General features: G+C 33.1%; 1 protein-coding gene across 1 annotated transcript; it reads left to right on the forward strand.

The window, feature by feature from the left end:
- Positions 1-5,278: 5,278 nt before the first annotated feature.
- LOC106464058 (transcription factor HES-4-B-like) lies at positions 5,279-12,066 on the forward strand. Its single transcript, XM_013924169.1, has 4 exons — positions 5,279-5,326; positions 5,675-5,779; positions 6,621-6,711; positions 11,438-12,066. Exons 1-4 carry the CDS (start codon positions 5,279-5,281, stop codon positions 12,064-12,066), a joined length of 873 nt encoding a protein of 290 aa, XP_013779623.1.
- Positions 12,067-15,188: the final 3,122 nt, after the last annotated feature.

A 15,188-nucleotide genomic window follows, 5' to 3' on the forward strand; every position in this document is an offset into this window, starting at 1 on the left:
ATAACGCAGACAGCCCATTGTATAGCTTTCCGCTTAAAAACAAATAAACCTAATTTTAAACTGATAGACTAAACAGAAGGCAGTTGGTCAACAACGCTCGGCTATTCTTGACTGACCGATAGGGGGATTAAACTGTTACAGCGCACCCACGGCCCAAAGTACATAGCATGGTTTTATGGCAACGGGACGCGAATCCGAACTTTCAAATTCACAGTCTGGGCGCGCTAACAACTCCCGCCATGCCTGGCTCGAACGTAAATAGTTGTTTGTTTTTGAAATTCGCGCAAATATACTCTAGGGCACTCTGTGCTAAACGTCCTTAACTTAGAAATGGCAAAATAATCAAAAATTGTTAAGGTAAAAATAGGAATAAGGATTGTCAAAAATTACCCAAAGCAAGTTGGATTAAAATGCAAAGATTATATATATTTAAGCTTAGAACTAGAGACTCGAAAAAAGAAAACAAACTAGGTTGGAAATAGTGTATACTTTATTTTTCGAAACTACGAATCCCTATTTTGACTTCATGTCTACAGTACTTATCAATTTTATTGTAGTCAAAATAGGAATTTGTAGCTTGAGAAAATAATGTAGATACTGTTTCCAAACTAGTTTGTTTACTTTTTATAGATTGTAGTTGTAGGCTTGGAAATATAATCTTTCAATTTTGATTCAAATTGTTTCTGTACTTTTTTGACGATTCCTATTCCCCTTTCCGAATTAACAATTTTTAATTATTTTGTTTCTAAAGTTTTTATGTCCATTTATGGAGAATAAATTTTCATCTACATACATGCATATTCATTCAGTTGAATGTTACATTTTTTTCAACACTTTACTGCTGCATTGTTTTTTTCACCCAATCATTATTTACTGAGCCAGGTGGTTTTGTGCCTGAGGTTTCGTGTAAACATGCGTTTAACAAGTGTCGAGTACAATTGTTTGTTTGTAATCAAGCACAAAGTTAGACAATGAGCTAACTGTGCTCTGCCCACCACGGGTATCGAAACCCGGTTTCTAGCGTTGCAAGTCCGCAGACATACCACTGGGGGGCGTCCAGTACAACAACATCGCACATATTACGTATTTATAGCCACGTAAATGAACTTTCAATAGAAAATAATCAACTTTTTAAATAGGTCATGGACATTCTCGGGTTTTGGTGCTGATTGTGCTACTAACAGAAATATGAATAATAATAATGATAAAATGATACTAAAATACGCACTTACAATTTCTGCGAAGTACGAAAATTAGTAGAATAAATCACCACTCACAAGAATAGAGAAAACATCGTCCACTGTTAGAAAATTCACTGAAACGGTCGTAGGCAACCACATAGAGACAAAATAAAACAGCGAACTCGAGAAACAATGAATCTTCAACGTGGCAATTTCCAATTAATGTGCTATAAGTTGCACAAATTATTTTCCAATTAATGCGCATTAGTAAAACACCGGATTTTTTCAGTGGCAGAAAATGAAGGACGCTTGAATTGATTTTAAAACTACTCTATGACATACTCAATACGGTTGTCCAGGTTTCAGTAAAATAATGTTCCCCAGTGGCATAGTGGTATGTCTGCGGACTTATACTGCTAGAAACTGGATGATGGGCAAAGCACAGATAACCCTTTGCGTAGCTTTGTGCTTAATAACAAACAACAACAGCAAAATATCTGTAGCTGTTTTTTTTCTGTTGCGGCTTGTAAAACTATAATGAATAATAATAAGGCTGGGGACACTGTTATAAATATACACATTGTTTACTCTAATAAAACGAAGCGTTTCCGACTAGTATAACGGTGCTTAAATGGCTTCTACATTTCTGCGATGCTTGAAAGGCTTCTAAAAGCTTATGTTGGTAGTGAAGAAGAAGTTGGAAAAGTTTAGATGGTGGAAATCTCGACTTTCGAAAATCAACATAAAAATAACCCTACAACCTTTGCAGGAGTTTCATTAATAGCTGTATACCTAGCCGTTTTTGCTTTAGGCTTCGGTGCTCGAATGACTTCGAAGAGAAACTTCGCCAGTAACGATGAAAAAACTGATAAAATCTCTCCTTCTTCTTCTTCAAGAATCAACTTAAAAATAGCCCTATGATCTGTACAGGAGTTGTTTAGTATGTTTGTCCAGGTTTAAATAATATATTCATAGCCGTTTTTTTTTCTGTAGATTTGTGAAACAAGAATAATATGAAGAACAAATGGAAGAATTTTGTCTAACAATCGGAAAATATCAATATTTTAGTAGTCTTAGCCATTGAGATAAAATGTCTGGGTGTTGTTTCAAGAACAAGTCTGCTTTTTGAGTTGTTTTTGCCAGTATGTTCTATTAGATTTGTTTGTGAAATTCCTGGGCAATCCCTATTATGAACCACTATGATAACTTAAAGCTAGTAAACCCCGACCACCGTCAACTCTTGTGCCACTCTTTATAGTGCAATTGTCTGTTACATTATAACGCCCCCTACGGCTGAAAAGGCGATCATATTCGGTGATGGGATTCGAACCAATGATCTACAGATTGGTAGTCGAGCACCCTAACCACTGGACTATGCCAGACTTTTCTTTCGGGGAGGGGCGATACATTGATCTCATACAGGTGGTTATTAAGCGAATACTTTCAAGAAGATGACCCTTGCCCTAAACATACAGAAAAGGGCCGCCACATAATAGAAATTGGTAGTTTTCAACAGAACAATAAGAAATAAATAAATGTCATCTTAGGGAATGAGGTTAATGGTTGACTGAGCATTTGCGGCAACCATGGACGTCAAGGAAAAGTCCTCACTGTCTATAATAGCACAGTCAACCTACCAAGTAGAATGACAGTGACAAAAGGCTTAACTGCTTGTCGAAAGGCACGCGCCGTCGGTCGTAAACTATGACTCGGATTTTCTAGTTCCGAGACACCACCCGCAGTTTCTTCCAGTAACTGACACAATTAAATCTTGTATCGTATATTTCACTACAGACAGTTATAGCTCGATCTGTAGCCGGATAACACACTACAAACAAACAATTGTTCTTTAAAAACTTGACGTTGTACACGAGTGTTAAATAAACTAATCAAGTAAAAAAACAACTAATTCAGCATGACTAAACGCTGGTCTAAAAACAACTATCATTTTAATAAACTCTTGAAGTTTTTCAGTCAATTAGTACAGTTAGTGTACACAGGCCTTTATCCGATTCTTTTTTGCTTAAGATTTTTATTTTCAACTCATATACATATGTGTTTGTATATACACAATAAATAAATAAGTAGCTATTTTATAAAATTCATCCTCATTATGTTTGCAAGTTTAAAATTAAACGAAAAATTCAAAACTGCAAAAAAGATATAGTATTTACTTGGAAGTCATACAGCCTATTTTCAGTATATACGTACAACTCCACAAAACCATTCTTTTCTAAACCTAGAAATTTCTAATAATATATTTCTTCGAAGGTAAAATATGAACGAACGAACTAAAATTCAAACTTTACAGTCCAATAGGAACTTTTTGAAGAACCTTTCATTCCTCCTCAGTATCTCAATACTGTTTTTATTCTTCTCTATACTCCTTAATCTATAGTTTACTGAACTACCCCTACACTGCAACTGTGTTTTATATTTCTGGACCCATAGTTTGCTAAACTACCCCTACATTGCAACTGTGTTTGTACCTGGCTAAACTACCCCTGTATAGCAGCTATGTTCATATTCTTTGGTCATAGTTTTTTGTTTAAACTACCCTTGCTCTAAATTATCTATAAGTTATAACCACATCATAATATTTTATTTATACTCTCACATTACAGCCGATTGGTTCTATACTCCCTGATCCATAGGATTTTGAAATCATCCCTATAATTATTCCTTGATTTGTAGAGTTTATTAACAACCTCTAGGTTGCTGTATAGCGTTGGCACACTATTTCTAGATTGCAACACCCGAGCCCCCCCCCCTTTCCACCCCAGTTAGGTTGCGTCTTTATCGCTATTCGTTCACCCATAAGACTTAGAAATCATCCCTAAACTGTGAATGTGTCTGTAGTTTTTGATGAACTGAAACCAATGTCATTAAAAATGTATTAACATTAATATTTGAGGTCAATGTGCCAGTTTTATTTTATGCTTCATAAATATATAAAGGCCGTTCAGAGAAAACCAATTTTATTAGTTAGCTCTTTTTTCTTCTTACAGTATATCACAACTGTGCATTACTAATCCTATTAGGTTCCTACTTGTAGGGGCTAAGGCTATTGGAATCTTAGCAGAATACTTACTCTTTAGCTTTCAGGGTAAGAAAAAATCTGTATTTCTTGACCCAAAGGATGTCCATATTGCCTTTCCCATATCCCCATCTTACAATCATCTCTAAGCTTACAAGCAAACTGGGTATTCATTTTTTGGTCTTGTAATGTGTGCAGTCCTATAGAGTATGCCAACCTACAAGCTTCCTGAACTGTACAGGTTGTAATCTATGCTACCAAGTTAGTATTTCTACTTTTTTAATATATAGTGTTTGTAAAGCTTGAAGCTTTCATACTAGAGTGTTTTCCATGTGATTGATTTTATGCTTTAAATGTGGCTTGATGAAATTAGGTTTGAAAAACGTAAAGTAATTTATTCACATTTTTGTTTCAACTGAGTAAGTGATGGCTTCTGTGACAGTGATTTAGCTGAAAACTGCTGTAATGAATTAAAACCCAAAATGACCACACAGAATATTAACATGGACTAAAAACTGTTTATACCAAGATTGACGCGTGTGGATATAAAGGACGATTAGCTGTTTTAATTTTCAATTTTCTATAATGAAATACCTAATTTTACTAGCGTGGAAAGTAACAAACCAGATACCGGGGTAATTCACCCCATCCTCCACGACTGAGGATTATACTAATTCTTCAATATAGACAAAAGAATTTTTGTCTTGAGGTTGGGAGAGGGGAAAGTAAAGGTGTTAAATTGGTTGATGGTAAAGTATGATGTTGATTTGTAGAACAGCCCTAGGGTGCATTAACGCTGTTGAACTCGCACAGCGCGAGACCCATTTACTTAGAGAGCAGGTTACCTGTCAGGACAGAAACGTCAGCTGTATCCATCCAGTAATCATTTGACCACAGGTCGCTCACGATAGGTGGACCTTGCAGCAGTTTCCGGACAAGGGTATTAAACAAAGAAACTTTATAATAACAAACTGTGACTAAATAACAAAACGCTGATGTTTGCGGACTGAAGTTGTGCGAACACATCCAACCTGTCCTGGAAGCATTGATATATATCAATATGGCAGATTCACAAAGCCTAGCAGGAACTCGTCAAGAACGTCGAAAGGTAACTTATATTTATGTTAGTTGTATGTGAATTAAAACTCGAAATAATTATCGAAATATTTTGCAGATTGATCTCTACAGAAAGTTTGTTATGAAAAATGTAGAATCAGTGTGCCCTCTTTTAGTTTCAGTAATTATCTTAGATGGAATAAAATTTTAACACAACTGTTAGTCTTCAAACGTCACGTGTTAGCCTGACACCCCGTTGAGGTTCGAATAGGTTACTTTGTATACAGGCCCGTACATAAACTTAATGGTCACATAAGTACAATTGTGAAGAGAATCCTGAAGAATGATTTAGTCTAGTTACTGTAATGTTAGCTAACTAACTTCCATTTCTTTCTTCTAGGCAAGCAAAGCCAGACTTGAAAAACGAAGACGAGAAAGAATTAATCAAAGTTTTACGGAACTGAAAAATCTACTAATTTTGGCAAACCCGTATAAAGTCTGTGAGGTAAACTATTTAGAAAACAAATACATTCTACCTTTTTCAAAAATTTATCTCTTACATTGAGAGTTTCTATTTTAAAATATTCCGTTCGGAAACTTTGTCTACAGTTTTACCATTTTCTCTGACTCAAGCAAGGTATACTGACAACGTAACCATAATTTGGTACTACTATAGCGTGCGGTCTACCGGGACTTTTACACTATAAACAAAGCATATAAAGATGTTGAATAATAGCAGTCTACCTGGAATATTTACGCTGCTAAATAATTTATTAATGATCATTATTATGATAAAAACAAATAACACAAAATTGTGCTACATAATTATTTTTAATGACATACACTTTGTACCACATCCTTAACAAATTATTTACATTTAAATCCTTTAACGATATACACTTCGTACATCATTTACAAATGCCACAAATAAATCATCTGCATCTTTCCTTAGCACTTTCTAGCAAATGTGATCAAGGTGTGATTGAAACAGCTCGGTGCTACTATAGCGTGCGGTCAGTATAAATATCCCATGTAGACTGCTATTATTCATCATTAATAAATTATTTAGCAGTGTAAATATCCCATGTAGACTGCTGTTATTCAACATCTTTATATGCTTTGTTTCTAGTGTAAAAGTCTCGGTAGACCGCACGCTATAGTGAAAAAGTCCCGGTAGACAATGGATACTGCAGTGGACCGAACGCTATAGTAGCACCCATAATTTTATGTATGCTTTACACAACTTACTCAGAGATTTGTATCGAAAGCACAAGATATTAACCATACATATGGTATGATATTGAACTTCAGTACTGTAACATTTGTTAACTTTTTTTCTTCTATAGAAGTCAGCACCCTATAGTAGTAAAAGAAAGGCAGAAATGTTGGAAAAATTAGTTATATATCTACGGAGCCTTCAGACAGAATGTTATTCAGGTATGATTTTTCTTGTATATATTTGGATGTTTCATTCATTTGACTTCACTCAGGTTTATTTGTTGACGAATTGCCTATGAATGCCACTGTACAAACTACCTTTACGTGAGCAAGTTCTTACACAACGATTAAAAGGAGTCCCTTATGGATATTAGGGAGTGTCGACCAGGATCAGCCAGAATTGGAAATCTCTCCTGTCTTAAAACACAGTGAAATCAACACTTACATGATTTCAAAATTCTGACATCAGGCCGAATGGTCATTATTCTTGAAAAAATGCTGAAACTAAGAGAATAATTTGTTATTTATGAATATTCTTTGTTTAAAATATACACTTTTCTCTCTCTATATATATATATATTGTTACGATGCCGTATTTTTGTAATATTTTAGAGAAAGCTTTGTTGTGAGGCGCTGTAGGCATATCGCTTGATTAATGATGTGCACCCAACTAACGGTTTTTTATCACATGATATATATATGCATTTGTCTGTGTAACGGTTATTTGGCATTTATATAAAAGGTCTCAAGTTTCCTTTGGAAAGAGAAGTTTTTAGGGTTTGGGCTTAGTTTAGTTCGAGTGGCCACTTGAGACATATTTCTGTATCGACTCTGAAGAGTTTGTAAACCTAAATACTAATCGTAGGTTTTTGTTATAAGTTAACATTAGGTTATTTGTTTCTACTCTAAAGACTTTGTAAATCTAAGAATTAGTCTTAAATTTTTCTGTTTTTTGTAAACTTTATTGCTTTTGAGAAGTTTTGAAAATATCGACAAGTTTTGGTGCAGTGGAGATTTGAACAGTGAAAACTAGTTCGTAGTTGTGAATTGGAACTTTGAATTTACAACCTGAAGCTGAATTTCGACATACTATGTGTTTGAAGTGATTGTGTTTTGAATTGGAGAGACAGCTCCTTCGTGGATCTACCAAGAAAAAGTGATTTTTTTTTTGTATTGTATTTTTTGTAAATTATTGTATATAAGTTAGTATTTGCGTTTGTTTATTTTTATAATATATTTCTAAAACTACAAAGTTTGTAGAGTTGAAATGTTTTGTTTTTACGTATTAGTTATTAGTATTAATATTATATAGGACGGTAATACGAGATCGTAACAATATACTTTTATATAGATGTATATATATATATATATATACTATTGCCCCAGTGGTATGCCTGTGGACTTACAACGCTAGAAACCGGGTTTAGATACCCGTGGTGGGCAGAGCACAGATAGCCCTTTGTGTAACTTTGTGCTTAACTACAAACAAACAAACAATATACACTATTCGTTTTAGATCTTGTTAAATACTCCCACTATACTGAAGTATGTAAAATGTATCAAAGCGTACTGCACTGTTTGTTATAAAATGTCATTGATCATAATGTTTGTTGTTAGTGTTAGAGATTGCTGCTGATGAAATTTACATCTTCCGAAACGTTCGAAGATAAATGTACTTCACTACTTGAAAACCTGTTGTGATTCTCCTATTTTTTTTAGTAAATTTCGCTTTTGACCTAGCGAATTATTTACTACTATCTGCAGCCCAGTTATCTTGCATTTTTCCTATTCTTTGTTCAGGTATCTACACATTTTCCACGTCAGATTTAAATTTTAATGTTCCATACAAACATACATTCGAAATCCCACATTTTACTTTTACATTTATTGTTTTAATGACTTTTAGTTTTAATCCACATACATCACTCTCACCTATATCTTTTGTATGTTTCATTCTCTGAAAGATTTAATATAATTTTTCCTTATTAGTCTCTTATATTGCTATTGATTAAGTAAGCTTTTGGTGGAACGCAAGAACCTTAGTAAAAATACAATTCTGTTTTGTTTATTGAGACGGACAAGTTTCGGTCTCTATGCTGAGATTATCTTCGTCGGCGCAGATACCAAAACGTCATTCCATCTAAAGAAACCATTTCCCAACTAACAGTAACAATAAGATTTAAAATATTTTATAGAGTTGATTTAATTTGGATAAGAAGTTACTAATAATGTTAAATATTCACAATTTCTCAGAATCTTACAAACAAATTCTCAGCTTCTGGCAAGGAACATAAACTTTCGCAATCAATTTCCTTAAAAATTAGATTTCCTCTATCAACGACGGTCCCTTTTCTAACAGCAGCATAACCTTCACGAACTGAACGAACATTATCACTGCCAATAATCTCCTCCCGAGGTACGTTTGTTCTGTGCTTGCTCTAGGGATCTAAACATTCTCTGTCAACTTCGAAGATAAGAGTCCCTGCAAAACCATCAGTCTTTCCAGATTAATAGCACTTATCTTTTGTTTCACTATCCCTATATATATATATTGGTAACCATATAATTCTTCAAGTTGAATTGATGTAACTATAATCCTCATTTAGCTATCTCTCTAATTCCAGTTAAATCTAATTTACTCAATCAAGGCTTTCATTTTTAACACTTATTACGAAATTATTAGTATTTCCTATATGATTATTATGAATGTAAAAATAATATATTTATTGATACTTTTCATAAACATATTATTATTGGTAACGTTGAAATTGTAAAAGATAAACTATTGTGTGAAATTCTTAAAAGTTAAAAAAGGATCTAAATACAGAATTGCCACAGGATGTAATAAGCAGGATATTCTACAATCTACTGAAAACAACACTGATGAATACATTTTGAAACTTAATTATATTACATCTTATCTGCCTAGATGGTTTTTAGAATGGAAGTTTTATGTACTTCATAAACTAACATTTAAATTATCTCGTATAATTTTATATAAAATCCAAGAACTGCAAGAAAAATTTCACTTTTCCCAAAGATGAAGCTAATTCTTATTTTGGGTTTATTTGTAAAACGTTTTATTCACTACTTATAATAAATGAAATTAATAGTACACAAATATTTAAACATGTTAGCCAATCTAAGGGAATTAATAATTTTATTAAAGCTTATAAAAAACTTCATTCTGAAACAAATTATTTTTCAGGCATACCTTTCCTGTATGCTATTCCTAAACTGCATAAATCTCCAATTAAATTTAGATTTATTTCCAGTTCACTGAAAACAATTATTAAACAACAGGCTATTTTATTAAATAAATTACTTAATATTTTATTTTATAGAATTAAAAATATAGATAGTAAGAACAATTATTATACAACGTTGATCGTTTGAATATTTTAAATATTTACACAAGTTCCCTAAATTTTAACCTTTTAATAATAATCACTTTTTGGATAATTAAAAAAGTAATCAACCTATTTTAGAATACGTAAATAGTTGTGAACAAGTGAAAACTATTCAAACATTTAATTTTATCCCCCTATATACGACAAATCCATTGAAAGATTTAAATCCAGTAATGAATTTATTAATTGAACAACACTATAATCCTTCCGTAGTGCTTAAACTAAAAGAGAGAAATTTGATCTCCAAAAATATAAGCCATGTTAAGTTTCTGTATTTGTAATAATTATATATTTTCAATAATTAGGTAGTTAAACAAGAAACATGAGTTCTAGTATGACCTAACTAGTCGACTTGTATAGCAAATTTATATTTTAAAAAAAATAAGTTCATTGAAAATGTAAAAAATCGAGAAGTTTTTGCCTTAACTTATAAATATATAGATGATTTAATTAGTGTAAATAATCCTGAAATAAATAATTTTAGTAACACTATTTATCCGGTAGAATTAGAAATTGAAAAACTTCTATTTCTGAAGTTAAAGCACCTTATTTAGATGTAGAAATTAAAATAATTAATCATGATATTAATTTAGTTAACTTTTTTTTCCAATATATGGCCTACCCTCTCCTAATAGTAATATGCCATGTTCTTCTGTTGTAAGTATCAACTTCACAGTTGCTCAAATTCTGTATAATGTATAATAAGTTACAATATTTCATGATTAATGTTGAAACATTGATGCAAAAATTAATAATTAATGAATCTAATAAAAAATAAATTATTAAGGTATTTTGTGATAAATACAAAAATATATCGCATAAGTATAAAGAAATAATAATTAAAAATATTTTGCTTGAAAACAATGATTTCATGCCCTCCCCGGTGACACAGCGGTAAGCTGTAGGCTTATAAAGCTAAAAACCAGCTTTCGATACCCGTGGTGGACAGAGTACAGATAGTCCATTATGTATTTTGTGCTCAACAAACAAACAACACTGATTTCATGATCGTATGTGTATTAATAGACATAGTTTATTGTGATAATGCTTTTTGAAAACGTGTTTTCTGACATAAGTTACACCACCATTGTGACGTAACTATTAAGTTTCTGATAAAACGGCATTAACCCCTTTCGTGATTTGCCAAATATAACTCGGCCAAACCATTTCTCGCCGTATTTTTAATTATTTTCCAGAATTTATTTGAATGTTATCATGTACTACAATAGGCTATCAAAAAGCACATAAAAGATAAACGGAAGGGGTTAATCTGGTCGTTGCATAACTGGAGAATTAGTGGCGGAAACGTAGTACGTCAGTAAATTATTTGTTGTGTTTGTTCAATATAAAATGTCAACGTTATTTCAACTCATTCGCCCCTCTGTTTTAGGTTATTGTTCAGCTAAAAGACTAATCTAAAGCGTGTCGACATTTTTATATCTAAATTCTACCTGAGAAGTATAATATTAATCCTAGTTTGAAATTAGATCCATAGTTTACTTGATTTTTTATTCTGTTTTTTTCTTTCCTTGTAGAAGACAATCCTATACCTGAATCTCTACCTACTAACAGTTTTAACATTGGCTACAGAAAATGTATGACTGAGGTTGCTCAGTTTTTGTCAAAGAATAAACTGGACGAATCACCAGAGTTCATGACCCATCTTTTTTGCCACCTGAATCGTCGGCTTCAGGAAATCGGAAACAGTGACAACCGAGATGAATCAGGGAAAGAGACAGCGGGAGACTTGGATTCAATATCAAGAATTTCGCAAATTCAGTCGAAAGCAATGACTCAAACAGTTCAGACTCTGGTTCAGCATGATAGCTCAAAAACCCCAGAACTTAACCCTAACAGCATATCAGCTCTACAATTCCAACTACCAGTTAAAAGTGCCACCATTGGACCCGGTTTTTTTTCGGGGGGTTACTATTTCTGGCCTGTTTACAATACTAACGAGAATACCAGCGACTCGGTTGGACACCATTCCAGAACCGCTATCGATAATACTGAGAATTATAGTCATCTTAGAATTAGAATTATCCAAACGCAGAACCAGGTTGCTACATCATCTCAAAGAAAAGCTCATTGTGAGCATGAGCGTCCAGGGTGCTTGAAGCAGCCTCTTAACGACAAAATGTGGCGACCGTGGAGTCGCTCTTAGTTAGAACACAGAACAAATACCTGCGCTAAACACACATTCGTATCTGGTGGCTAAACTAACAGACGCTATTGTGGGATTCCTTATTGGAGAGTGAGGTTATACAATTTTGAGAGAGTTAATAGTATGTCTTCTCCCCCTTGCAATTTACTACGTTGATAGACCAGTGTATTGCTAAAATTAATGTCAACTTGTTTGTCTGAAATTCTTATAAAATCATAGCTTTACATACCTATAAATATTTTCTAGTGTTAAAGAGGGAAATGAGCGTGTAGGGCGATTTTTAATATTTTAATGTTATCTTCGGGAGGTTGGGAAGTTTGTCGGGAAGAGAGTAGAATATCGGAAGAGTTGATAAGTATGGTTTTATTGTTTGAAATCAAACTTTGTCGACGCACAATTTCGGAACAAGAAAAGGACAGTTCGTGCAGTTCGATGTGTGTATATATATAATAATACTAAATGTAGTTATTTTGTTATACACCAAGTTGTTTATATTGATTTCGTGTGACTCCTTTTTTATCATTGGATTTTAAAACACTTGCGGGTATTTTTTTGATAAAATTAGTGCAATAAAGCATTTGGGTTGATCAAAGTTCCCGTCTTGAATTATTTCTCTTATCTAACTTTTATTATCTACATATACATTCCATGATCATTTTATGTTATGAAATAAAATATACGATAGTCACTTTACCCAATTAAAAACTGTCGGTGAGTTGGGCCGGGTTGGCTTAATGATTAGTCTATCAATCCATAATCAGGAATGGCTAGCATAGATAGCTCTTGTGTAGTTTTTGCGAATATCCGAAACGTACAAGGTCGACGAGTTTCTTCTAACCGGGTGGCTTAGTGCTAAGTTTACAGTTTTATAAAGTTTTTAAGTTTTAGATTGTCCCCACTAACATAACGTCATTATGATGTATTTAGTTATCCCCCCCAAAATGTTTACAACGTAATATTTGGAGTGTTTATAAATGTTCTACACTGTGTTGACTTTGAAAACACTCAAAGAAAACAAACAGAAATGTTGAATTTTTGAGAAAAAAATGGAGAGACAAATTACTTTCTAACTCAATCATGCTTAAAATAAGAAACGAGATACAGATATTTCGCAAAGAAGCAAAACTTATGTACACTATACAAATTTAACAAGAAAATAAATGGCACGTGAAACGTTTATAGACAAAGCTTTTTCTTTGTTTCGACTTCTTGCAGTCTGCTGCTCTGTGATAAGTCTATTAAACGAAAACAAAGTATCAGATAAGTTTGACCAACAGTATGTGTATTCTGACCAAGAACTAGCTGTGCGACGTGTCTAAGAATTCCATGTCACCAGACAAGCCCAGTTAAAAGAAGAGGGAAATAAAAGTTTCTAACTTCTCTATCTCGATATATAACTCTTGCTAAATAACCCTTTAAGACAAGCTCAATGAACTATCCAATAAGTAGGCTAACTGTGATAATAGACTTGTAAGGGTGTAAACCAGTTTTTAATGTCCCCAATTTCTAGGTGAGGAATGTCCAAAGGTTAAAAAAAAATGTCAACCGCTTCGAAAACATCCTTCCAACGAAACTCATACTTATCAATTCTTATATATATACATATTCTTATCAGAACCAGGCAGTAAGACTGTGAGCAACTTGATAACCTCATGCGGTTACCCAGATACACACATAAGGATCTGTTGGAAGGATTTTTATGACAGAAAGAAGAGAAATTTATTATATATTTAGGTATAACATTGTCACGTGACAATATTGGTACAGTTGCACTGAGCAAGAAGAATAAAATCTTAAAACAGACACTCCTCAGAGAAATATAACTGGCACTACTAGTAATACAGCAAGCTTCTCCAATATTGCCTGCATCTGGATGTATGGTGAGCATAAGTACCATTTTTCTTCAAAGTCCAGGCTTTCTTAAGTGTCCAATTTGATGTCGCCAGTGTTCTGGGGCAAATTTCTCTGAGTACGTACCTTACACAATCATATAATAATTTCTAAATGATAAGCGATGGACAGAGCTTTCCAAACATATATACTATGTTGAGTTTGTTAATTTTTCTCAGCAACCTAAGGAAATAATGGTGGGGTGTTAAAAATAGTATTTCTCAGCCAAAAAAAAAAGAATAATAATTTCAAAGCAATAATACAAAAACTGTAAGTATGACTCAAGCCTTTATTGTCATGAATTGGTAAACATATATATTTTGAAAATTTGTTATTAGTTGATTGTCCCATTACTTTTTCACATAAAAACAATATCCAAAACAACATGTCGCCATAATCATGTGTTCTCCTTTAAGGTTGCATATTTTCCAAACAATAGTTACAAATTAAGGTTAGAGTCTAAAATCAATCTGGGAAGTATATAATTTGGTTTGGTCATATCCCAAACACAGGGTATAAAGAGATATTTTGGGTATGTCTGTTTGGAGCTTATAATAAAATTATTTGTTTTGTTTTTTAAGCACGTAATCTCCTTTACGCATATATCTAGTGAAGATATTCAAATTATGTTATATCGTTATTCACAACAGCCAAGACATTTGTTGTTATCAATAACTGAAAGGGTAAGAGTAAATTGCATTATTCAATCAAAATCACTGAACATTGAATTGCGTGAACTCCTTTACTTCAGAGGGGAATATATATAGAGTGCATAATGCTTTTCCTACCATATTTAGTTTCCACCATGTGCAGGTGATTAGGGTAGAGTGGATTTGAAATGTATTAGTCACAAATCAACTCATTTTCCTGCAAGAAAAGTCCTTGAAACTGGAATTACATAACAGGTGTGTATCTCTTTAACTGTGGTAGTTTTAGGTTTAAAGAACTGATAAATTACAAAGCTAAATCTGTGAGTAATAATTAGGGGTCTATTTATAAAAACAGATAATTGGAAACATGGTGAGATGCATGTAAATGAGATCACCATTTTAATTCAACTCCATACATATGCTTTGCACTTCTTAGTATATTGCTACATTGTAATAAAAGCTTACGTTTATGATCTGTGGAAGTAGTCTAATACAAAATAATCATTCTTATTAGCCTGCTATAGTTGGATTTACTGTAGAAATGTGAAGGAGATCACATTAATTTGTACACCTGTCTTTGCT

This window comes from Limulus polyphemus, unplaced genomic scaffold, assembly GCF_000517525.1.
Source record: "Limulus polyphemus unplaced genomic scaffold, Limulus_polyphemus-2.1.2 Scaffold1551, whole genome shotgun sequence".
Taxonomy (NCBI): domain Eukaryota; kingdom Metazoa; phylum Arthropoda; class Merostomata; order Xiphosura; family Limulidae; genus Limulus; species Limulus polyphemus.

Coding starts and splice junctions, on each gene's coding strand:
- LOC106464058 (XM_013924169.1), top strand. CDS start 5,279: ATGGCAGATTCACAAAGCCTAGCAGGAACTCGTCAAGAACGTCGAAAG. Junction 5,327..5,674: donor CTCGTCAAGAACGTCGAAAG/GTAACTTATATT, acceptor TCTTTCTTCTAG/GCAAGCAAAGCCAGACTTGA. Junction 6,712..11,437: donor TCAGACAGAATGTTATTCAG/GTATGATTTTTC, acceptor CTTTCCTTGTAG/AAGACAATCCTATACCTGAA.